The 26,699-nt window shown below is 37.2% G+C and overlaps 1 protein-coding gene across 6 annotated transcripts in view; it reads left to right on the top strand.

Moving 5' to 3' along the window:
• Positions 1 to 26,699, top strand: part of MESR6 (misexpression suppressor of ras 6) — an 841,969-nt gene that overhangs the window by 5,806 nt on the left and 809,464 nt on the right. For 5 of the 6 annotated variants that reach the window (XM_087350337.1, XM_022083379.2, XM_022083396.2 and 2 more), the window contains exon 3: positions 25,397 to 25,546. In XM_087350337.1, coding sequence (XP_087206463.1) covers positions 25,397 to 25,546 — 150 coding nt within the window. Of the gene's footprint in view, positions 1 to 11,775; positions 11,895 to 25,396; positions 25,547 to 26,699 lie in introns of those variants that run through there. The other variant, XM_087350339.1, reaches the window with a different exon arrangement.

Genomic DNA, 26,699 nt, shown 5'->3' with positions numbered 1-26,699 from the left:
AGGCTTATACGAACACCAGTAGCATACGGTTCAGGCCTGTAGTTGCTGTCTGTAAATTATATGTTTATGTGCAAGGAGAGACTGGTCTTTAGCATATGTTATGTTGGTATTTACTTCTCTTTCACAATTTATATTCATATGTCATGTGCTACAAATACAGTTTGTTTGTGTGCGTTGAATGACACGCCCTGAATTTTAAGCAAAGTGGTACTGGATATTTTATTTTGTCCACTTGCGTATACAGGCACAGCATTTTACAGATTGTATTTCAACTCGTGTTTTTTTCTTCTTCTGCATTTATTTTCCGTATGTAGCCAGATTTCTTCAGCGTTATAAAGTTTGCCACGTGTGTAATATGCAGACCCACCTAGTATGCTTCAATTATTCAATGTATTATAGTTTGGTGACTTTAATTGACCTCGTTATGTATATTTGTAGCGTATTTTTTTTATCGTTGCTGTAATTTCAATTTTTTTAGGTCGTGCATTGTTAGTTCCCCGTCATTTTATTAATGTGCTGCACCACCAGTTTCTCGCTTTACAAATGACTGGGTGCGTAAGTTTGTATTTTATTATATCTTCAATTATGGGTGGTTCTTCCAATGGTAATTTTCGAACTCTTTCCCGTACCTTTTTTTTTCACTTTTTCTGACCTATTCGTTTTGTATGTCTTCGCTGTTTAGCTGGGATTCCAAAAAAAGCGCAGGACATCTGTGCTTTAGTAACAGCGATTTGACCCACACGCCATGCTACTTCATCTTAGTTATCAAATATAATAACACAGCGTTTATTACAAATAAGACGAACGCATCCTATGTGAATGAAGAGCGGAATGAATCGAGGTAAAGATAGAATAAAGAAAAGTTTTGCGACACTAATTATTACTTTAAAGATTTATATTATAGGTTGCTTTATATGCACTTCCTTTCCTACAGACCGTAGGATTAGTTTTTAATAGTTTTTGTAGTTGACAACATCAGTTGTCTAAGTTGCTTTCCGCAACCCTTCTATCAAGTAAAAAAAGGTTTCACCTAACCAGTTTATATACCACAGTTTAAGGTATGTGGTCGGTGATGGGTGATTCATTACGTATTTGCTCTAGAAATCTATTTACTGACGTAACAGAGTCATCTGTTGGAGGCAGGAGTGCTTTAGAAACCTGCATTTTCAAATCTTTCTGAACTGCAGAATGAACATTGCCAACTGGAAATGCTTCCTGCATGCGGTTGTTTCATTGCGTTACTAGTGTAGTATGACCCGTAGAAGTTGACGGGAATTAATGTTTCTTTTCTGTTGAACAGTAATACAGCAGCATTATCTTTGCAAGTCGCGTTGAAAGTACAAAATCTATCAAATTTCTTTGTAATGTAAATAAATGTAGAAACATATTCACTGCGACTGAAGCCAAATTCTTGCCAAACGCAACCTTCGGTAGGCCCCACCATTGCCTCGTTTGCATTTCATGCTATTGGAGTAGCCACCGTCAGAGCTTAATTTCAATTTCCTCCGCATCGGTCGAACGGCGCACTCGTGCAGTCACTCGTGACGGACTTCGACTCTTATACTAGGGGTATATTATATTTAGCTGTAATGCTCCTAACAGCTTTTTGAAAGTAATTTTTATTAAGTCAGCTTGTGTAGTAGATGATCTAGAAATTAAGAACTGCCGTTGCTGTTTTACTCGGGGAATATTTCCTGGAACTGACGTGCTCGCCGCGAGAGGTTTTGGTCTGGTGCTGACACCCACTCTTACGTACGTGTCTTGTTGCTGTATCATTGACGCCGGGCAAGGACTCGTGATTGAGATAGCATCTGATGCCGCCTTGCTTTTGGACCGTAGTGTCTTTACAATCTGCAAGACTGATCAGTTATCTTAATATCGCCTTTAATTGATTGAACAGCCCTTTCATTTCAAGAAGAGTACTTCATCTGTTAGTACGGAATGTAAAAGCAAAACCAGACGCAGAAGAACATGTCTGTCAGTGTATCGGAGATATTCGGAAAGGATAGAGGAATAATAGCTTAAAGCTTGAAATAATTCTCGGTTTTAGAGAAATATGTAAATTGTCGTATTTACAAATATGTAGATTGTGGTAATAATGATGATCGCCTGACCCCCCTACAAATTGAGCGATGTTGAGGATAAGTGGCTTCAAAATTAGATCCTAAGCGCCGGCGTACACACAATTAATTATGCCAACGGAATCGTACCTAAATTAGTCTACTAGCAAAATATCAAAAGAAGCTGTTTTTGGATTTCATAATATACACCATTTTTTTGCTATCGATATTATTAAATGTTATAATATGCTCGGAAGTGAAATTGTCCGACGTTACAGAGGTGCTTGCTGCCTCCATCGTCAGGGCTCTGAGTAAGCCGCACCCAAAAAAGTAAGTGAAGTTATAGGAATATTCGTTTTTCCCAGTCTGTACTTCTTTCCCGCAGCCCGTTTCTAGTTTATTCATAATGAAATCGGTATCTTAAAGTTACTGTCAGTTGCGATGCAAGTTCAATTAAATTTATTTGAGTTTAGATCATTTGTAAATACATTTTATTGTTTGAGACGGATTGCCGTTTAACACCTGCTTTTACTATTGACTTTTTCTTCCACATACCCTTTTTTTTCATTTAGTAAGAACTGAATTGTTTCGATACAAAAAGCAACGGTTAAGTGGGTCCTTTGTCACCGCTGCATTGCGTCCTCAGGTTACGGATGGATAAGACGACTGCCAGATGTGGAGGGTAACTTCGAATAAATTGAATAAACAGTAGCGGACAGCCGATGAGGGGTGTACTCGCCGTAAAAATACTGAATGTTACGCTGGACGTCGGAAAAGTGGGCTCTAGTGAACATGAACTTTCGGGTTCCATAAAATCGGAGAATTTCTTAACAAGCTGAGTGAATATAATTATATGAGAATGGGATCTGCTTTGTGGGATTAGGTAGCTAGCTATATAAGACGTCTCTCATATACAGTTGCTATATCATTTTTTCCCATTCTTTCTCGTAACGAACGTTTAACATAAACTCCCTTTGTACACAATATTATGTGCAGCTTTAGCAAAATTATGTAGTTTATTTACGTTTTCAAGTGTATGGTCATTGCTGTATTTAATCTATTATATATTGTTCTTTGTAACTGTAAAGCCCGGTCTCTTGCCAAGTGGGTAGAGCTGAGGAAAAGATTGGAATTCAACAGAGAGAAAGTAAACCAGAACTGGGCGACGTTGCATTGGAAAACGTGGTTTTTCCACTTTTCATAGTGGTTACTGTTGGGGTATATAAATAGTGCAGATTATGGGCTTGGGGAAACAAGAAGTACGCGTAGGATTTTAAAGAACTGATTGTAGATGGACAGCGGAGTTTTATATAAAAGCAGACAGGTTTTTACCCCTTGATAATAGAATTACGAAATAGGTCAGGGATAGAATTTTACTTCTCGAATGTGTCTGAAGTAAGACTGAAAGACAAATAGAATTATTACTGAGAAAGCAACTTGAACAACTTTATTAGGCCACGAGCGTTAATATGTAGCAGTAAGGTATGTATAAACTGGAAAGTTACTTCTTGTGTGTTGTTAATAATGTTGGCGGACATGAAGTTGTTTGGAATATTTTGACACGTATTGAAGCAATTATACAAGCCATGGGCGTGTGTCATTATTATCTCAGCTGGATAGTTCTCGGATCGCATGAATCTTCTGGAAAGTTGTGATTAATAGTTACCAAGTAAATTAAGAGATCATGAAGCTTAACGTGTAAAAGTGTACATGTTCATGTACTCAGTATGTAGCCCAATATTACTTTTGAGCAAGGCTGTACTGGCTGAAATGTATTTCTTTTCGTGTTACTTTGTTGCACTGCTTGGCATTATAAATTATTATGATATTCTTACATTTATTTTCTTCAACTTCTGTCCTGTGGTTATGATCCTTAGGCTCTTTCAACCGTATGTTCGAAACTTGAGTCCCCTTTAACCTGTCTTTTTTTATACAAAGCCAACCCTAATAATCTAGAATCGACTTCTTAACGCTCGGTTCTGCATATCGAAATAATGAAAACGCCATTCAGTCACGGAGTCTGCATATTCATTGATTATTTTATTTATTTATTGGTGTTGCATTATTGTTGAGAGTTATTAGTGTTTGAGACTTTTCGGCGCATCACGTTTTCAAGGAATAATTATCTAAATCCACCTAGCTACTATCAGTTTCGTGTTGTCAGTTCATCCGACCTCTGCGTGCCTTTATTTTATTTATGTTTTGGTGAACATGGTAATGAATCTTAGGTTTTCATTAAAGACTGGAATTTCTTTAGTACCTGTGCAACTATTAGCTTTTCATATACGAAGCTCTATAAATTTCGTTATCGATCCAGCTTAGCCAATATTTCAAATTAAGCTAAAATTAAACTTTGCTAAGTTCGTGAAAAAACATACAAAATATTTTTATCATAGCCCACAAACTATAGACCACATTAGAATCTGCTAGTACTTGCACGTGGAACATATATTTAAAAAGTCTGTGATGAATGTTTAACGAAGCACAAAACAAAGCAATAGGGTAAGTGGTTCTGTGAAATCTGTCTGCAGTGTGATTAAATATTCAATACTTCATTTATAACCTGTCTGTAATGAATGAACATCAAAGCCAATGAAGTGTGCAAAATATCAAATAACACATTCTGGATGTAGAGTATATGTGCTCTGAGTCCACCTTTCAACCCTTCTTCTGCGCGCCTTCCGGAGTACGTAACGACTCTGCTGGGAATGACATGGTATAGCCCTAACTTGAAATGGTAACCTACTGTGCGTGGTTTCATGTACTCTTTATCTCATAATTGCGATGTATATCAGTTTTATTCTCCGCGCCTAGATTCTTAATGCAGTCTTATGTGTTCCCTGTCAGGAAGTTGTATAATTTATGCGTCAAACAAAATAAACTCCACATTTTATGGAAGCTAATAAACATTTTTTGTTGCGTGCGTCTCTTACACTGTTTTGTGTGCTTTAATTATTATTTATTTGTCTATTCTGGCAGAAAATTATGCATTTTAAATTTATAAATTCACATTTCATTTCAGGCGTAATATACTTTGTCAAAGAAGTCACTTGGTATATGCCGCGTGACAGCGATGACAGTGATTAGAAAACTCCTGTTTGTTTTGTCTGTGGGGACGTATTCGCATTTATGCTACAAATTAGTCTGTTTCGAAAATAGTAATTATGTACGGCAGTAAATGTCGTGAAGACAATGGCTTTAAATTCTAAAGCGAAGACAAAAGAAAAAGAATAAACAAGGTGATTGTTTAAGCAATGCAAACTTACTAGCGTTATGGGAAATGCACCAAAGCGTAAGTGTACGCGGTTTGAGTTTTGTGTTTCCGTTGCTGTTGACTACCACTAAACTTTAACAATGGTTTCGCTGTTGACGGAAATTAATTAAGCAACGAAAGGAGAAAGCTGAGAAACCATGACTTTCCGTCTGTTATATTGTTAGTTGCATATTATACCGATATTACGAGGTAGGTAGGTTGGACGGGTAGGTTGGACGTTGTCCGTTGTCAGGTTTAGGTCTGCACAATACTTCGGAGCTGGCTGTACTCTATTCTCATTGTGAATGGTTGGCAGATTTTTATTATGTTCATTTTAAAATGTGAAGATTGGTATTAATGCTAGGCAAGTACTCGGGGCCCCAGCCTTGTAGTCACAAAATAGGTTTCGTTCTTTACTATTTTTATGTTTTTATGGTGGTAGCAATTTATTTCAGGAAAACATTGCTTTCACCGTGACAGGCTACGTTTATAAAAAAATGGAAGATGCCTTTACTATTCCTTTCTTAAACCTCTACCTGATCTCCACACGATCCACCAGCAAGGAAGTTAAATTCTGTTATAACGACATTCGGCAAGCGAAAACAGCAAAATAGAATTTGTGCTTCGACACAACAGAGGTAACTCTATCACAGTGAGCACAGTTCCATGTGTAGGAAACGTAGCAGAAACTGAATTTGACAGGTGGTGTTTAAGTGTAGAAAAACGAGTAACGCACTTTAAGGGATATTATTATTATTATTATTATTATCCCATCTCTTCACCACTCTATGGGGTATGTACTTCTATGTACCCGAGACAGACCTTGTCCCTAAGGTACATAGGGCAGCAGCCAATTCCGGGATACACTTTGTTTTTAATATGTATTACATGTATTATATTATTTTATTTTACGACAGCGTCTTTCGAATGATGTATGACGTTCCCAAAATTGCAGTTTTCTGAAGTTCCCTGACGTCGTGTTCGCCCGGGATGTTGGCCAAATATTTCCTGAGCGACCTGGAGACAGTTCCTGTTGCCCCTATAACTACTGGAATTATTTTTGCTTGAACCTTCCACATTCTCTGTATTTCTATGAGAAGGTCCTTGTATTTCAATATCTTCTCTACTTCCTTCTTAATCACATTTCTGTCAGTCGGTATTGCTATGTCAATTAAGAGGCAAGTTCCGTTTTTGTTTCTGATTATTATGTCTGGTTTATTATTTGGGATGGTTCTATCTGTTCTGATTTGCTGGTTCCACAAAATAGTTATTTGGCCATCTTCACTTGTCTCCACTGTCTTCGGGATGTGTTCATACCAGTTCTTCTTCTTCTCTTCTAGCTTTTTATTATTATTATTATTATTCTGTGTTCTGTCTTACGACAGGTCCATTGCTCTGCCCAAAAAGAGCTTTCCAGTTTTCCCTATTCTCAGCTTCTCGTTTAAATTCCTGGAACTTCATCTTCTTTCCTTGTTTCAGATCGTCGGTTAGCTGTATCAGTCTTTAAGGGATATTATAAAGCAAAAACATACAGCTGCCACAGGCCAATAAAAATATCGTGTTGATCTGCTTCATGGGTCAGACCTCGGTTCAGTCTCTCCGGCTGAATTTACGTCATCCCATCCCTGATTTTTTCTAGCAATATGTCTTCGTCATTGTTTATAATATTGTGTACTCAAAATGTGTTAAATAATATACTCGATTCTTATTTTTAAGTAATAATGTTTCGCTCGAAAGGCGTGTTCGTAAGTAAAGATTACTTTGCGGTGTCATGTGGTCTATTATGAATAGACTGTCTATAAATGTGACGAGTTTATAACATTTTACGCTGAATATCGCAGTTGATCAGTAGCACTGCTTTGAATTTGATTTGATTATTGGACCGCCCTTGCAGGCAATGTCAGGATCACCTGTCACAGGTCAGGATTGATTCTTTCCACATCTCTCCACATTTATATTCATTTCACTCTCATTCCCCATTTTACGTTGTCTAATGCCTTACCTGTGTAATGGAAAAAAGGACAAAAAGCTAATTACGAAACAATAATAACATGGAATGTCGTGTGTACTGCTACAGCTACTTTGAATTGGCGAGGTCCTGTGATCGAATCTCTGTTAGGATTCCAGTTTTCGTTATCGATATTTTCGTGGCTGTCCTCATCTGTTGAAAATATCATTATATGTTGGTAAAGTAACTTAAAATATGTGAAGATCGTTTTCGCCCTACCCACTTCACAGTTCTCCATTCAGAATCGTCCTGACATTTACATTCGAGGACATTCGTTCTGCAATTAAAGCAATGGAATAAATAGATAATAAAGGACAATAACGTTTAATGTTTTTCTTCTGCCAACCTGCCTCAATATGAGATACTACTACTCAGTCACTGAGATATCAGCTTTGACAAATGAAACAGTTAATCGTGTGTGTTTATCATTGTCACATCCTTTGACTATTTCTTAAATGCATTTGCTTACCTAAAACCACTCTCGTCATCATTACTATCATTATAATTATTGTGGAGGAGCATTGGTATCCATCGGAGCCTGTTATCGGCCAACTGTTTAAACTTCATTTCAGGTTCCGCCTTCTCGTACAAGTTCCTCCTCAGTTGCTCTCCCAAGGTTTCATCTTCCTCTACTTCTTCTTTTCGTTACGTACCTTTCTACGGGGTTCTTTTCTGTTTCCACTTTCCTCTTTTAATCTCCATCACAATTAATTTCTTCTTGTGCCAAAACTGTTGGTTGGAGAGCACGTCTGATCAGGTTGTATTTACAATTCTTCTTAAGCAACGGTTTGCAAATGTTTGCAATTTGTAGTCAAGAATTCTACTTGTTTTTCATGTTTCACAGCTGTATAACGGCACAGCCTTTTACGTTGCTGTTACAAATTGTTAACTCACATTTTTTCTGAAAGCAACTCTACCTTACAGTTAAATTAATGTGACAGAAAGGTTTTTGCCACTATTTGTATCACTGGAAACCGAGATGCGAGTAGTTGTTTACCCCTGAACCAAGTTTCTACATGTGTTTCATGTGTGAGGTGATTGACTTGGGTGTCTCAGGGACAGAACTTGCTTCAAGGGGTTATCTAAACTCCAGTTGATGTTAAGTTTGATTCTCATTCAAGACTCTACGTATCGCCACGCTCAAAATTTGCACATTGTACTGAATCTGCAAGGTTGATCGCTGAAATAATAGGCTGTTTGGAACGTAACATTTGATAAATTACTTGTAAGTTATCTGTGGTGTCTGCTTGACTTACGAACTTTAATCTAAATGCAGACCGATTTGGATATAAAATATATGATGTGTGTTAACAGCAAACGTTAAATGTCGCAGGATACGACACAGTCTGTTTTGACGGTAACATCTTGACATTTGTCTGGATAAACAGGGAAAAACGAAGTGACATAAACTATGCATTGTATTGTATTACAGTGCAGTTAAATTATATTAGAATTAATATTACGTTATAGGGTGACGTGAATTGACTGGATTTTTTCTTAAACTCCCTGTGAGAAGAACTGCGGTCCTACGAAAAGTCATAATATGTATACTGTGATTTATAATTTTATTATAACGTTTACATTCATTAAAGAGTTCCACGAAAAGGCTTGTTACCTGACAATACCCGCTCTTCCAGTGCCATGATCTTGCATAGTTTATAATGACGTGCAAGTTCTTGCAGGCGAATAGATACGAAGTGTCGACGGAGGTGTTGAATGATTTGTGAGGCAGTTTCGACTACCGACACCAGAGAAATGCGATATGCAGAATCGATTGTGTACCACAGATCAGAAATCCATTTTGTTGTTTCGTGGAACATTGTATAACGGTCATGAAATCTACGTGACCGTTCATAACACTTTTCATGCCGAGTTTCCAGGATGAATGTAAGAAACTTGCAATTAGTTTTATTTCTGACATAATTCTTTCTTTCTATTGTACTTGAAAATATTTGTGGCTTATTTAACATCGCTATCAGTTGCTCAGATCATTTTACGTTGAATGAAAAATTTATTAATGAATAATGAATTGGAAAAGATGTGGAAGGAAGCGGTCGTTGTCTGATTCAAGATATTATCCGGGAATTTGGCTGGAGGGTCTGACGAGAATGACGAAATTATCAGTCGTGATAACCAGTCTTCGTATCGATATTTGACCCGGGACCTCGAGAATGCAAAGCAGGAGTGCTAACCACTTGACACAAACTGGTGCGATTTGTAAAAATGCCATAAATTGTCGGTATTACATTTAAAATATATAACATAAATGTCTGTTTTATTTTATTGACAATGTTAAGCAGCGAACATGTTCAGAAATAAAAAATAAACGAGATATTTCTTCTTCAAGCATCGAAATTGTTGATATGAACAACTGGTCGACAGCGACTAATGTAACCAATTTTCGGTATAGAGGAAGCTCCAAAGTGTAATAATAAACTGTTGTTAATAAGCGTTCTTTTAAACCCTATTTCGTATTGCTGTAAAGTTATTCCATGAAGTATTTTAATTGTTTGATATCATAAATCGTATTAAAATTTTAAAGTGGAATGACGGTGTGGAATCGTTTGGCTTATTTCGGGACCAGTTGCGGGCTCTTGTGAAGAGTTTCTGGTTTAATAAAATGCAGACAATTTCTTGATTAGCTGAGCAACTGTTAGTTTTCCAAGCTGAATTCTCCTTCGTGGAGTTAGTATGCAATAAATCGTACTTTTTACGACATTCAGCTGTTGAATGTATCCCGTATGGCTAAAAGGACGTGTGTGTGTTGTTTTTATACACTCATTGCCTCCAGAATTTGTTTACACGTTACATGAAATGAACTCTGGAATTTAGACAATAGCCTACATGTAAGTTTCTTTGGACAGAGTAAAATGATCTTAATTTTCTCCCTGTGTCGTATTTTTTAAGCATTTTCTTCTTCAATTATTTATAAATTATTGTTATACTCCTTCAAGGAGGAAGGAATCTTCAAACCTAAATCTTACCTCTTACTTTTACGGTCGTGTATTTACATGCTTCAATTGTTAAATCGGCTTTTGCAAAAAACTTACGTACCTGAATACCCACATTTAACTTTCATATAATTGCAGAAAGGAATTCAGCTCGTTTAAAGGTTGTTAAAAATATAGCCTACTAAAATTAAACAACATCGTTGTAATAGCTGAAGTGGCTTAAAATTTAACGTGCATGTATGTGGGCCTACGATACGACGACTTCTTACAGCGTTTATAATTTATTTTGTTTGTTGTACAGTTTTCCCTGAAACCACATGTGAACCAAAAGTGGCTCAATGGCTGCTAGTTAAGAGTTTCACATGACATTTCTTAGTGGATTACTTTTTATGTGGGACAAATAGGTCCATATCTATAATAGACACTATTATCATATTCTGAGTAGCGCCTGTTATACAAATGGGTCTATTTAGCCCACATAAGAAAGTTATCTACAATGACCTAATCTAATGTTCTAAAGTAATCTATAATAAATGAAGAAATGGTATCTTCGTACTCCATTAGCGGTTCTGTGTTCATTTTTATCTTGTGAGAGTCTGCTCATGTATGTATATACAAAATATACGAATTGTTATCTCTATTACGCGCACCTGCTCTGGAATTCTCGAGCACTTACACCTGCATTTTGCATTTGTCATGACGTCATTTGGCAATGTTTGCGCCTCTATTAGACGAAAAGTAGATTAAGTTCACCGCTTTTCCGCAGTTCAAATTACTGTTATTAAAAGAATATTCGTGAGTTGTCTCTTTTTGAAAGATATAAGATAATGTAATACTATCTTTTTACAAGTGAAAATATTTTGTCTTCACTTATATAAAGTACAGTACTCAGTATATGAGTATCGTGTGGCATTTCACTTAATCTAGTAACTTATTTATTAAGTGATATATGTGTGTGCAAATTTGTGTGCCTGTAATAGATAATTTGCGTATTGTGTTAAGAAAGGGTTTTATGCGGTATCAGTGTAATGTTTGTAGTCGAAGAGAGTGGCGTGTTATTCTGTTGTGTTAATGACTTTCATATTCCTCGATCGATCTTCTCAATAAAACTATGAAAATCATGGACTACCAGTCAGACTTTCGTCCCTGATGCTGAAGTGTTCATTCAGCTGGAAGTATTTGAAGTATAAGAAAGTTAAAATAAATTTTACATATGATTTATTCATGCAGATTTTATCCTATTAATTTTAAAAATTAAATGTTCCCCGACGTTGCGTATACGCGTACATACAGTAAACACATTAAAAACATCCGCAATTATGGATACACCGAACACGGGTCATACCTTCGGAACAAAAGAAGATAAGAAGGCGAAGACGCCTGGTGTTTTGAAAAACAATATCATGTTTTTAAAATTAGGAAACACTTTATACATATGAATGATGCAAACATCCATAATTATAATTGAATGTTTAAGGTTCTTTACCAGCAATCTCGTTAGATAGCATTACCTGCTGTGTTTTACCATAGACCTATATAAAACCAGACAGACCGGTTCCTTATAATACAGCACGGTAGACCTCAGCCATTACTTATTCACGACTCATCTCCTTCGAAAGCAGGTATGTACCCATCATTTCGAAACAGTTCTTTGCCTTGCTCCATGGTCATTTTTATTTAAAACAAGACTAGTAAGAACACAGCAATACAAGCTGTACACAGGACTACTGTGTCTTTACAATACACCCTCGTAGTAAATAATGTGTTGCGATTTACCATTATCCGAATATTTTCTCCTTCACATAGGTTCTTGTCCCTCAGTTTTTACAACTTTCAGGTTTTAAAACAAATATAAATCAGGCCTTACCACATGAAGACCCGCATTAATAAAATATGAAGAGCATAATAATAACACATACTTCACGGATACCAAGGACATGGAGAATTAGCTTAGTCATTGGCAGGCCTATAACCACGCGGCGAACGCACATAAGATTTAATGTAAACTATTAAGCCGTCCTGCTATGTAATACATGGTTTCATGCAATATATATTTATTATATTTTTGTTTATGTATGGACTACCATAATTTTTGTTTCTATTTATACAAAGTAGCCTGAAGATGTCTCTAATACAAGTCTAAACATGTAGCTCCGAAGAAACTATTGTTTAACTTTGTTTAACCATGTAGATTGTAGAAGTTAAATATGTTATTGCTTGTTGTAAGTTGTTATTTGTTTTATGGGGATTAAGATTTTACCAGGTTGTTGGTTGGTCTCTTATGAACAGTGAAATACAGTTATTTCTTCAACATTTGACTCCTTTCGTCTGATTAAGCTGGTTATGTTCTTGAGATGAAACTCCAGAGTCAACTTCAGATGCCTTGGGCTTGTCGTGTTGTTTCTTGCTTTGCTCGGGCAGTTTCTGTTGGACCAGCAACGGCCTGATAACAGTCATGACGCAGAAGGAAGGAGCCACTCTTGTCCAAACAGAGGCAAGAGTTACAATACTACCAGAAGACTGCCTGTGTTAAATAATTGAGCAGCTTTCAGTTGCTTGGACATGTAATGACATGTTTTGGGCGTGCTTCCAGTTCCTTAACATTGCCCCTTGTGGCGCTGTTGTGTTTTTGTCTTTTTACTCCCTGTAAGAATGCTTCTTTGTGTCGTGGTGAACCTCAAGAGATATGGTTTTGTCTCTTCGAATTAGAATGACTTTCTAGAAAGTTCTATCAGATTGGAGTCTGTGTAATTTATATGTAGATCATCTCCTTGCCTCCTTCTTTCGGAATTGCTCGTTTCTTGGCAGCAACACAAAGTATGTAATTTTCATCATCACTGTCTTTGATTTATTCTTACCCGAATTGGTGAAGGAGTGTGAGGTAAACCTGTGCGGGGAGTATTATTTTTCCTTGGCCAAACCGTTGTCGAACAGTCTTTACCAAAGAAGTTCAAAGATCGAATCTCGAATTAAAAAGCTGAAGCTATGTTTGTGGGGTTTTTTCCCCCGGATAAATACCACAAAATATATTAGACAGGACAATCTTCGATTCAAGTTAAATTGTACAGAATAGATTGGAACTCGGGACATGTCCTCTTCTGTAATATATGGCCCAATTTTTATTTCTGATATCTCCATTCATTATGATGTATTTGGGTCAATTAAAAATAAATGTCACGAGTTCAAGTACATTGTCTAACGGTGTACTTTCTGTAATGAACCTGAGAATAGTTTGTTGCCTGGCGGTTATGTTGGAACCGGTAAAGTTTTATTTTATTAGACTTGTAAAATAAGAACCACATAAGAAATTAAACGAAGACTTAAAGTACAAAGTGAGACTTTCCATATTGTTATTATTACAGTTCTTTAATTTAGCCTGTTTTCGTTTAAATTTTCTTGGTTCTAATTATGAACCAGCATTAATTGGTGGATTTACCTTAGCCGCCATCTGTCCTTTGAACACCACTGTTCTATGTACAATGAGGGAAGTCGGGATTGAATTAATGTTGAAGACGACTGTCTTCAAGGACATCGTGGAGTGTAGTCCGGTATAAGTTTCCTGACGTTTCAGAGGCAGTTGCTGACTCCATCCTCAGGGTTAGGGTAAAAGAATATTTAAAATTATTCATTGTCAGGACTTTTTCAATCGTCTAGACAGAACCAGCCTCCAAAACGTCGATGGAAAAAGTCCTGACAATGAATAATTTTAAGTGTAAACTGCCGTCGTCAAAACCCTTTAGAATGTTGCCGATTTTCCAGTGTAGTACAGCTTTTCGCTTTGAGTGCATACTTAATCTTGGCAGCTCGCTTCCTATTATTGCCTTTTTATGTTGTGACATGGTTTTCATAAAAATATGAACCGTTAGGTGAAGAACAAGCCAGAAGACAACATCGACACTTGGCATTATTTTCTTGAAAGATTTTAATTATAGTTCTCCATTAACATTTGTTCCTCATGCCAATTATTTTGTTGCTTTGTGCCGTATATTTCTGTTTAATTGCAGCACTTACTGTTTTATCATGTGTAAGTAAACATTTTCCCTCCAATTGTTCAAGAGTTCCACGCGTTCTTGCGTTGAGCGCTTGATAATGTCCGCGAGCCTGCCGGATTTCTCTCTGTTGACAGAGCTATTGTGGATCCTCTCATATCACGTCACAAACCTGTTTACATGAAAGGACAATTAGACCTGTCTCAGAAAGAAAAAAAACCTTAAAAATAAAATGTTAAATGCTTATAATACGGTGTCAATGTCTGCCTCTGTAATGGTGGTGAATCATGGATGGTGATGGTGGCCGAAGGTTACGTGTGCTTGGAATGTGTTTTTAGGACCACGTACGGGTCTGGTGTTATTAGACGAGGAGCATAATGAAGACAGATTTATTTTAGTTAGTGTAACTTTTCACCTTGCGTACAGAATCTTGGTGAGATTTCAGAATCTCACGGTGACGATTAAGACGATGACCGTCTTTTGTGTTGTGCTGTATAGTCTGGTAGAAATTAACCGATGTTTTAGAGGTGTTCACTGCCTTTATTATCACAGCGACTGAATAAAATTAAGACGATCAACAATGTAAGAGTGACATTGTAACCCAAAATAAGATTTTTTCAGGATATCATGACACTTTCGAATTGTATATGTAGAAAAGTCGATGTAGTGTTGATATGACCAGCTAGTTAAGGCCTACGCTCGCCACTAGCGCAACAACGCCTGGTAGGCTGGAGCTGGCTAACTGCATTTCATCTGCTGGGTCCGCTGTGTTTTAGTGTATGGAGTACCAAACCACGAAAATAATACATAAGACTTTTACTTTTTAACCGGACTAACACGGTTAACATGAACGCTCCGTGTCTGTTGAAAGGTTGATTGAACGCCGTGCTCACACGGTTGATCACCCGAAAAGACTTCATTAGTGGTGAAGTTGCAGTTGCTTTTGAAAGCATGCCCCTACTGCAAAGTTTAATAAAAATCTACCAGTTTGTTTACACGATATTAGGCTCACAAAACACAGCTTACGTTATCTTTTAATACTGCATTTCTTTGCTTAAAACGTCCTAAAATTAAAATATATTACTTGTTACATTAATTGTAATCTGTTTGGTAGAATACATTTTGCTCAGAAATTAACATATTGTGTACCAAAGGGTAACAACACATATGAAGATGAGTGATTAAATTGGCCTAAATAATGCGGTTTTATTTTAATTTTCATTGGTAGATGATTTATCTTTTATTTCCTATACTGCAGTCAAGTCGTATGCAGCCTTGTACCTTTCTCTATACCACTATAATTCAAGTTATTGTTCTGCAGATGTCTTGAAAAGTCTCAGAACTCTGTAATTTTTAAAATTCTCTATTTCCAACGCGATACCCAAGAATAAATGTGAAATGTAATACATTATTATACCGCCGTCTTACCTTTGTGATAGCCTCTGGTTGTTTATGTAAACACTGGGCAGTTGTAGCTGAATTCCATAATTATAAAAGATAAAAGACGTGTTTATTACAAAAGGAAGCAAAGTAAATACGGCTTATGGCAACGCATTGTTTTTATTTCGTAATAAATAAGGCCGACTTGGATGTTTGAGATAGAGAAGTATACAAGTGTCCTGTTTGTCTTCAGAGCTACTGGTCTTTCCTCATTTAGCTCTTGTCTTACTACAGTTGTATGCTTGTTTCTTGGTTATGTCCACTGTTACTTTTGGAAGTAACCTCCGGCAAAAAAAAAGACTTGCGCCAACGTACAAAAATAATTGTAAAGATTTTTTGATAACCCTGGGGCTTGCAAAATGAGATCGCTTTTCGAGATCTCGTGTTACCTTCCAATTTTAGATACAAAAAGTTGATACTCTGTTGCTTCCAAATGCGAGATTAATTTGACATGGCATGCCATAGACATTATTGAGAGGTTTGACACGTGAACGTTCCACAGATGGAGGTCTTTTTCATTAACGTCTAGGTTAGGCCATACTGAGTTTCTTGGGCTGTAGCGTGTACCTTATTTCTCAGCACGACGTCGTCACATCTCAAGGATTATATACGTGCATGTCATGAGTTGAAGCTGTTTGGCCACATCGCTTGGTACACTTGGTACGGAATCAAGTTAACGAATGTTTCCAGAACGTGCTTAAGGAAATTAAGAACGTCGGCCTATTTTATAACTTGAGAATTCACACGAAAGCTGCCCGTGTATTTTAGACGTAATAAAATTGTTCAGTGAAATTGATATGCACTATAGAATGTTCTTCAGTTTCTGCGTCCTCTTTTGTACGTTATTTTTGTGAAATGAGAGACAATCAAAACAACATGTATGTCAATTTTTATGTGGTTTCAGAACTGGTCGCTGACAGAGCGGTCTTATAATTTGCACTGGATCCACTGGATGGGTCTTGCTGCTTGTAATATATTATTATGACATATATAAATACACTGAACCTGTTAATATTGCAGAGAATTTGTAAAATATTACAACGCTCAGATATCAAGGATTATAATGTCATTGGATATGGTCAGTGGTTAGGTCTTGAAGATTGTGATGAATATTAATGATAAATAAGTGTATTTATAAATTTTAACTTTAGGGATTACTTACTGCTTTTAAAGTGGTGGTTAAAAATGTATAAAAATAACTACCGTCAGCACACAGGTGTTCCTGGATCCAGTTTTCTCTGCCCATGCATTTCATGACATTTCCTTATTTCAGTTGCCAATTGGGCATATGCCAAATTCACAGCCTTGCTATTTACAGGTACACAATTTGCCTGGCACAAGGTGTACGCTGTAAGTTTTGATATAATTTTAAAGTTATAAATATAAAAAAGTTGTGTGGGTATCTAACTTTAAGTCCAGATGGCCTTACAACCCAGAAGACAAACATTTACATCTTCACTGCCTTAAGAACCTCAAATCTTATGATATTATTACATAACTACTCTGCTATATATCTGTCATATCCCTATGATTTTTGCTGTACAGCGTGTTAAAAATGCAACTCATAGAAGTAACTGACAGTAGATAAAATGCTCATAATAACAGCTGTTACGCTTCTATTGTAAATATACACGACGTCTTATGCTATATTACATGGGTTATAATCTGTCGTAATTGCGACTACTGCACGCCGAATGTAGCCTTTTCAGTGCATGAGCGTGGATTGATTAGTATTGCCGTTGTGTTTATTTTTGAACACACTGTATTATGAGTATATAAACTCAACCCGATCTTTCGTACGCGTTTTATTTCTTACTTTGCCAACCTAGTAGTTCTCTGCTCTTGTCACTTTGTGGAACTGCAAGGTAGCCTAATTGGGAACACATTTCAGCATTGACCTTTTTTTGATGGAACTTCGCGGTATAATGGATAATAATTCAACTTAGAATTCAATTCCAGTTTTCGAGTGGAAGTAGCTTTCGTGGCATTACTGACTGCATCCAGTCGGCGGCCGTATAATTAATCAAAAAGTCCACAGGCCTTTCCTTCAATATCCCTCGTAATTTACCATTCATAATCATCCTAAACTTTTCTTATTCGACGATATTTAACTTTTGCGCTTGATATAATGTAATTAAATTAGTAAATAAACAAGTCATGATTACTTCCGTATCGATTCACCATTTGTTAACAGTCGTCGGTTCTCGTCAGAATACCACAGTCAATGCATTTGTTGTAGAATAATTTAACTATGACATACGCGATCACAATCCATGTCCGGTGGGCTGTGTATTTCCTTTCATTTTTTCCATACTCTGTGGGCGTTTTACGAGTAGTGTCGTGTTTGTAAGAGAGGTTCTAAGAATTCCATCTTCGTTCTGATTTTATCCCAGCTACCTGGAGCTGTTACTGCCAGATCAGTCAAGTCGACTTCTTCCTACCCCCTCGACCTCATCATTTCTGTTGGCGGTGAGCGTACGTCAGATACAGAAAGACTTCATTTCTGTTTAGCTGCTAGTTGGAGCTATTTACATATTCTATGCATCTGCTTTAAGCTATTTGTCTGAATCGTATCTGCGAAGCTACCGGTTTTTCGTTTCTGATCCAAGGTATCGTTGCTGCATGTATTTAGGTATCATTAATATTCTTTTTAGTTGGCCGCTCTTCGTGTGCGTGTTGTATGTCCCTAATTTTCCCTCATCGCCACGGGAGAATTTTTTTCTTAGAGGAATATAACATCTTTCAGTTCAGATTTCTATTTTATTCATAAAAATGTTTGATGGTATTTTGAATGTAAAGGGAAAGGAAGGTTTCTGACTAGGTGGCGAAAACAGGATAAATTCACATGTTTATGTTGAGACTAATCATTTCAAAGCAAAGTCGACATGTTGTTAGAATTTCCAAATGAATAATCTATTGCAGTGGTATTCAACCTTTTTTGTTCACGTACCCCCAGATATAATTTCTCTTCAACTTTGTACCCCCAAAGTTGTTGGTGTATAATTCAAGTTATACATAGTATATAATCTACATCTAAAATAAATTAAATAAATTACATTACAGATTATTCAGTGTTTATCATAAAATATATATTTATTTTCTTTAAATTTCACGTACCCCCTAAGATGTCTTCGCGTACCCCAGGTTGAATACCACTGGTCTAGAGTATAAGTGGATAGCAAAATAACAAGTGAATGCTGTTGCAGTGATATTACCATTACCGTAAGAAAATAAAATTGCTTATTTATTATGACATTTTTTGTTGTATATTATTGTTGACCGAAACTGTTGTCTAATGTGATATTAAAAATTCTGACAGCGGCGAGTATGAACATGGCTATCGTCTGGGATATTGCGCCACATAGTCTCACAGACGTTGACCGGCGTCTCAGAGGTACTTGCTACCTCCATCATCAGGGCGATTCGCCCTATACGACGCATTATCCCAGAAGGCTATTGTCTTCATGTTGTATAATTATTACGAATGATCATATAGCCCGATTATTTCTTTTTGTCAAGAAAAGTTATAAATGCCACTAACTGTGCTGAAATTATTAACTATGTTATTTTTAAATATGTAGGACACTTACCAAATGATATCTGTTGATTAGAATGAGACGTATTTGTTGCTTGTGTTTGCGGGTTTAGAGGCGCGTCGGCTTCTAAGGCCACCTTTTTGTATCAGCCTCTAGTCATGAAAGATTTGAGGTTCTCACGGCTGTGATTGTGGGTTGTAGCGCGTGTAATTTGGTAGAAGTTTACCAACGTTTCAGAAGTCCTTGCTGCCTCCTTCATCAGGGCGACGCTGTGATGATGAAATATTGGTAAACACCCGTCTTCTTATCCTGTAGTCATCTTGAATCTGTTGTTCCACTCAAATGTTACGTCATTAATAAGTCACTGAACTATGAAGCAGGAAATGGACCGCATTGGATAAGATTTCTTCGAAGGAAAGTGAAAACTTTATTCTTACACTGAAGTTGTTCTGCCATATACAGAAGAAGCTGTTTAACACTGAAATGACATGATAGCTACAGTACACCAACTGTAAACTACGGCACCTTAACTGTTTGATGTTGTGGTAGGCACAATGCTTGTTTCTTTATTTGTGCGTTATTTAGAAGTCTAAAATCAATTTTAAAGCCATAATTTAGTGATAATATGCGCAGACTTATATTTAAGCTTACTAGTAGGAACCATAGCGCAAAACATATTCTCTTTTGTTTCATTTCTTAAAGACGGTAAAAGTGAAATTCTTTAATCAGTTCTGCCGACAGAAAATTTTTAATGCATAGAGAAACAGTGAGTGGATTACGTAGAAGGTTTTATAGTCTTCTATGAAGACAACAGTGTGGAACTGTGTTCACACAAATTGGTAATAATCGGACTTAATTGGGGTGACGCACACAGACTGGGAGTTGCGCATTTAACGCTGGTTCGTAGGACTTCTTTTCCGGTGAAAATTAAAATATACTACTATCTTATATTATTTTTTGTTGTATCGTTTTCTGTGTTATTTCGTACAACCAAATGCCTGGCGATGGAGCTAATGCGTAAGGCGTGAAATGGCGATGTTATCTGAAGTAAGCCCGACCTCTTGGCACCTTACTCTCCACTGCAAATTTTAATGTAAAAATAGCACAAGTGCACCCCGTCCCGTGAGGGTCGGCTCATATTATTCTCTGTGGCTGAATTTTTCAGTAATTTTAATTAACGGTATAGAAGTTAGTGTTTTGTTTAATAGTTTGCCAAATTCATAGCTGTAAAACGCAGAAAAATTAAATGCCCAGAAGGAAGGAACATTTATAAGGAAAGAAGGAAAAGTACAGAAGAAAAGACAGCGGTAAGCGAAAGATAGGAACAAAGAGGAGAATAAAGAAAGGGTGGAAGAAAGAGACGTATAGTAATATGAGGATACTGACTCCATAGAACAGAATCCTTTTGGAGAAGCTTATGATAATTATTTGCTCAACTGACGAAGAGATTCTCAAGCCTTCTGTGGAACATGAAGATTCATTACCATGTTTACAACAAGCCGCCAACGGACCATAAACTGATAAAATCTGAATCCAGAACTGGCTATCTTCTGGAGTGTAATCTGATCATATTGGCCGACGTGTCAGAGAAGTCTACTACATCCCTGACTGATGATGTAGGCGCAACATCCCATGAGACAGCCATTTTCATACTCATCACCGCAAGACTCCCAAATCTCATCAGTTGAATCCAATTTATACCCTCACATCTTCCGTTTTAATATTATCCTCCATGTAATCTCCTCACTTCAGTTTTTTCACTAAAATTTGATATTATTTATTAAATATCTAATTATCTAAGAATACGCAGAATTTATGTGACTCGGCTTAGGGTTAAGCCGTTTTCACGTTCGGTGGGATTCCTTCGATGGAAGCTGCTGTCTTCATGAAGCAACGCAGAAAAAATGCGAGCGTGTAAGGGCGGCACAAGGCATTGAAGTCACACGAGTAGCCGTATTCCACTGTTGTGATGTAGTGCGACGGATCAGCTAGCAGCATCTTCAGCTTGCACGCGTGCCGACCTCTGTTGTCACGTCCTGTCTGTCCTAGCACATTTGCATTCCATTGCATCACATCCTGCTACATCCGTGCCTACCAAACGCATTCAGACTTTGAGATGGCTGCCTTCTGGGATGTTGCACCCTGTAGTCTGTGAAAAAAAGTCAGACGTTTCAGAGGAGCTTACTGCCTTCATCATCAGGGCGATCGCAACATCCCAGAAGACGAACTTCATACTCGTCGTCGTGAGAACCTGAAAGCTCACTCATTGAGACTTTTGCAACGTAGAAACGTTAAGACAACACACAAGTATTTGCTCTCGTTTTCTTATGCCGCGTTATAAAGTTATTTTACTTGAACACACGTAAATATTGAGTGTTCCTGAAAAGTGCATAAGATAACATTTGAACCTGCAAGAGGAGAAAATTAAGGAATGAAGAACTTCATGTGTACTCCAGGATAATTACGAAACTATAATAGCCTGCTAGATTGTTATTTCTGTAACCATTAATTCATTTATCCGTGTATGTCGTTAATCATTTTAATCACTTTTAAACATTAGAATGGGACACGGGTTTTAAAGTGTTTAGATATTTATTGGTTTTTTTCATTCTCATAGTCTGAATATAGTACGGGCAGTATTAGTGAAACCTGCCTGAGTATGTTATCCGCATTAATTTATTATAAAGTTACAGTGCATAAGTTTTTCGTTTTGTGACTCTTGTGATATACAACGCCTACTTTCCCCGTGCACCAACTTATCCCGTTCCGCCACCATATTTGAAAAATAAAATAAAATAGTATTCACACACGTGAATATGTAATTTTCTGCATTTTAACCTAATTCTATTCTATAACAACTGAGTTTAGTCTGGCTGGAAATTAGATCCAAATTGTACAAAATTAAGGGTTCTTACACAAATTAAAGTTAGTACAAATAATAAGCTACCGGTAATATAGCTTTTGTCCTGAGTACAAGATTGTTTAATACGTTCAATTATTTTTTCATTAAGCTGCTCTCGAAACTGTTATTTTACATTTCTCGGCTGTATTTACGTTGGCAGGTCTCATAGCTGCGGTCATTAGCGCGTTGATCTGGAAACCATATGGTCGCGGTTTTGAATCTTGCAACCAGCATGGTGTATATAGGTTTTCATCATTGTTAATCACTATACATGTCACCACCGATCCGATAATTTGGAACTGACCCTCCAGTCACGTGAATATGTTTACGGTCAAATGCTTGTACTAGAAGGTGTGGTGTGTTCCGGGGATAAAGTGGCCTTAGAAAAATACAGAAATTTAACGTTTTGCTTCAGGTGGAATAAGTTACATATATTTGCAGATGTTCATGCCTTATTGCCCGTGATGTTCCTGTTCTGGTGATATAGTGAAATAATTAGAATTTCTTAATGTTACCTGTTTCATTGTATGGGTGTGAAATCTTGTTTCACAGATTAAAGGAGTAACAGAGGTTGGGGGTGTTTTAGAATAAGATGTTGAGGAGAATTTTTGGACAGGTGGCTGGAGGATGTTGCATAATGAAGTGCTTTGTAACGTTTAATCTGCTCTTCACCAAATACTAAGATGATAAAATCAAGGACGACAAAACTGGGCGAGGGCACAAACTTTATGGATGTAAGAAATGAGAAATGCGTAGTAAATTATGGTTTGAAGGCCTGAAGAGAAGAGACACTCGGATGAGTTTCGCGTAGACGGTAAGGTAATAATATAATGAATCTTAAGGAAACAGACTAAGGGGGGAGGGGTGGAATGGATTAATCTGGCTCAGGAAGGCGATAATGAACTTTCGGATTTCACAAGAGCAGGTAATTTCTTCAGCGCCTGTGCAAGTACATATATTTAATAACGAAGAAGTAATTGCAGGTGTGGAAAAGATTTTGAAAGAAAGAAGCGGTCATATCCGGTTTGAAAATAATAAGTAGCACTCCTGATCGCCGGTTTCGTACCCAGGAATGTAAATAGATTTCTTCCACGTTTAACTTACACGCCGTACAATTGTCTTGAATTCTGAAACTGTCATTGGCCCTAAACTGTCAGGTGCAGGGTATAAGGCATAGTTATATCTTTAAGGCATAGATTTCAAAACTGATTGCCGCTGAAATTTAATGTATTTTTATGTCTTCTACTGGAAGATTTTTCTTTTTTCTACAGTACTTCCGTCGTCAAAACATCTGCCTGTCACTGTCTATAACGCGATCTGTAATTGTTGTACTCAGACAAATTTGAATGTTTATTGTTTAATTTATCTACGAATAAGAGTTAAAGAAAAGAAAGAAAATGGCGAATTAATTTTGCAGTGGAAGCCATTGTCACGCTTCAAGAAATTCCATGATGTTAGTGATTACTAAGGTGAGGGATAAATATGATGATTACAGAAACCTCTCTTATTTCTGATTGGCTGCTTTGAGTGCATTAGGCATGTGACTGTCTCTCCCGGCGAGAGGATAGGCCTATAACTGAATAATGGACTTGTGGATGGTACAGAGAGGAGGGGGGCATTGTTTTCCCTCGGGTGGAAACGAATAGCTCTTGCATGTTTGATTATCTTCCGCTGTCTGTTCGTGAAACAGGAAAACCACTTGTTCTAATTTCGCCCGATGAACAGACTGTCCTCAACTGTTATGTTGTAATATCTATCAGCTCCAAAGTTCGAAATGATGCCCAAAAATAGTGCTGCTATGTTTTATTGCTAAGAAGCAAAAAAGCAGACTTGTCAGCGCAGTGGAATTATTGTAACAGTAAAGCAGGCGCTTCCTTAATATTTCATGCAGCCCGGCTGATTTCTCGAATCATAAGCGATATACGACTCAAAATGTCCCGATTTTAATTAATTTTGAGTTTCAAATACGGTACCTCTCAAGTAGCTATTAGTATATAGTACCGTTGTTTTACATTTCAGTTAAATAAAGTGGAAATATTTCGGTGACGTACAAATTTGTGTGTGCTTGTGGGGAAAATATATTAACTAGCCATATATTTTATGCTTAAGCCTGGATTTAATGAAGATATACGGTTATGATATTTCTCAACCGTGTGATGGCCTTCGAAACAGTCACCTCCTTTTGTGCGGCCCTCAGTAGACACTGATTTTGACGTAAAGGAATATTATATAGTATAAACGTTTTTCTCGTGCTTATTATTAAGCACCACACCATGAGTATGCGTGGGGGAATGAATCTCTAATCATTTATGACCTCTGAAAAGATGAATATAGGTGATAAGTTTCTCAGTGAAGGTCTTCAAGATTTTGAAGTCACTTTGATTGTCTTCATGTTATTCAGCTCTGCATTTCTTGAAGTTCACTGCATGTTGTCCATTTGATAACCTAAAACAGGCTTAAAATGTTCCCCGTTCGTTCTTTCTTCAGCTGTCATTCTTTATTCTCATGATAATTTCAGTGCCCAAAATGCTAAATTACCATAACAGGTTCGTGTAGCAGTAAACACCACCATCAGCACTGTTGACAGCCCTTAGGACTTACAGACACTAATACATGTAAATGGAACTTTTAATACCCGTGACCTATATTGAGTCACCAGGTCTCCGGCACTGGCAGATGTTGTCAAAAGTGCTCATGCCACTGAAATGTCATAGTGTTAATTCTCTATTACTCTCTGTAATTAGGCTTAAGTGGTTAATTGCATTCATTACTAACATATTGTGTCTGCTTTAATCTGGAGGTTCTTACGTTGAATTCTGGGAGGAATATGTACTTAGAAATGGTAACAGTATGCAAATGAAATACACACAAAATTAATATCTTTACCATAACACCATCAAGTATGCCATCGAAACTGTAAGATGTGCTTACTGCCTACGTCCATGGCTAGCGATCTGATGACGGAGGCAGGAAACACACCTGAAACGTCTGTAAACTTCTATAAGGTTACACTGAAGAAAAACCCAGAAGGCAGCCATATTAGTATTTATATGCGTTTTAATTTCAAATGTGTCCTGACATTTGCACCAGTCCATATAAAATTTCTTGCTTACCATCAATATTAATCACCATTTTACCCTACAGTAATTTCTTATCAGGCCTTGTAGTTTGTAGAGTATGATTCAAAAGGGAAGGGAAATTACATGTGCGACACTGAACTCGTTTTAATTCATTAATTGCTCTCTCCTCCGATGCAGTCGGCTGAGTATCGAAAACTGGATGATGCCTGCCGCCTATGCAGGCCACTTCAGCAATTTGGTGTGGATCAAGCCGCCGTGGGCGAAACAGATGATGGACCGAGCTCACACCTTCCTCATCGGCCGCCATAGACTCTCCGGTGAAATAAGGTTAGCCGCCTGACTTTCTTAGGCTATAGCCAGAGATTTATTTATGTAAGGAATAGTATCTATAATTACTGCTGTTCTTATAGATTGCACGTGTATGTTTGTGTAGGTGGACTTCATATGCAGGTTTATTTATTTGTCCCTTCGGGCTCTAGTGTCCATGTGAAGGTGTAAGACGGAAGTCAAGTCTAATCTCTGAGTAATAAACTGTTAACTAAAAGCCCTTTTAATGTGCCCGAGGGTTTTAACAGTTTATTACAACTATTTATAACCATATCTTCCCAGAATGTCCTTGGCGATTGTCTTTTGTTACTACTGTCTTTGTTCTCTTCTGTTTTTAAGAAGTTTTAAGAATATCACTACGCTTTGAAGTCTGAATCCCCCTCCCCCCAATATTTAGTTGAAGACAGAGGAGGATCATTCCTTCAAAAGTATAGTGACTTTATAAGATTTTGAGGCTTAAAAGGAAACATACGACGAATAAAGCTAAAACAAGTGTTTATAACCATCTTGGCCGGCTGCATATTTCAGCATGTTTAAAGTCACATTTAGACGCCAGGTCAATGGTTTCTTATCCTCTCCTCTGCCCCAAGAGTCTGGTTTAATGCCACTGAAGAAAGCAGTAAATTTAATTCCTGAATTACAGTGAAATTTACAGTGCGTATAGCGTATTTTTGCAGTAGTCTATGCATCTTAGGCTACCCACGCGAACTATGAAGAAAGGAATTATTCTTTATGTAGCCATGGACCAGTTTACTGGCGTGAGAATGTTTTTGTAAGCATCAACATTTTCAGTTATCACCAAGACCATTTCAAGTTTGATTTTATTTAAAGCTTTTGTAGCCCATGTGGGCCTCATACACTCTGTTAAATCAGTCGGACTTTATTGTCTATTAATGACAGGTCTGATATGCTGTTTCTTGTGATTTGCCAAGTGAAAAGGAGGTACCATCGCAGTATCATGTGCATTTGTTTTCTGTGACAGGCATTCAGTGGTGTAGACTCTTATTTGCAATTTTTTCTCCCTCCTTTCAGTGCTGACATATCGAGGTTCTGACGGTGAAGTTGTTTTGCTCCCCCCCCCCCCCCCAATCTTATTATTCTTTCTCCGTCATTGATGTTTGTGGATGCCATGTAAGAATTTGAGAAGATTTAT

This window comes from Zootermopsis nevadensis, unplaced genomic scaffold, assembly GCF_977971745.1.
Source record: "Zootermopsis nevadensis isolate Lab colony 2312 unplaced genomic scaffold, Znev_1.0 Znev_ptg000017l, whole genome shotgun sequence".
Classification (NCBI taxonomy): Eukaryota; Metazoa; Arthropoda; class Insecta; order Blattodea; family Termopsidae; genus Zootermopsis; species Zootermopsis nevadensis.
Note: the sequence above shows the minus strand (reverse complement) of the source record. Positions and strands in the feature narration are given on the sequence as shown.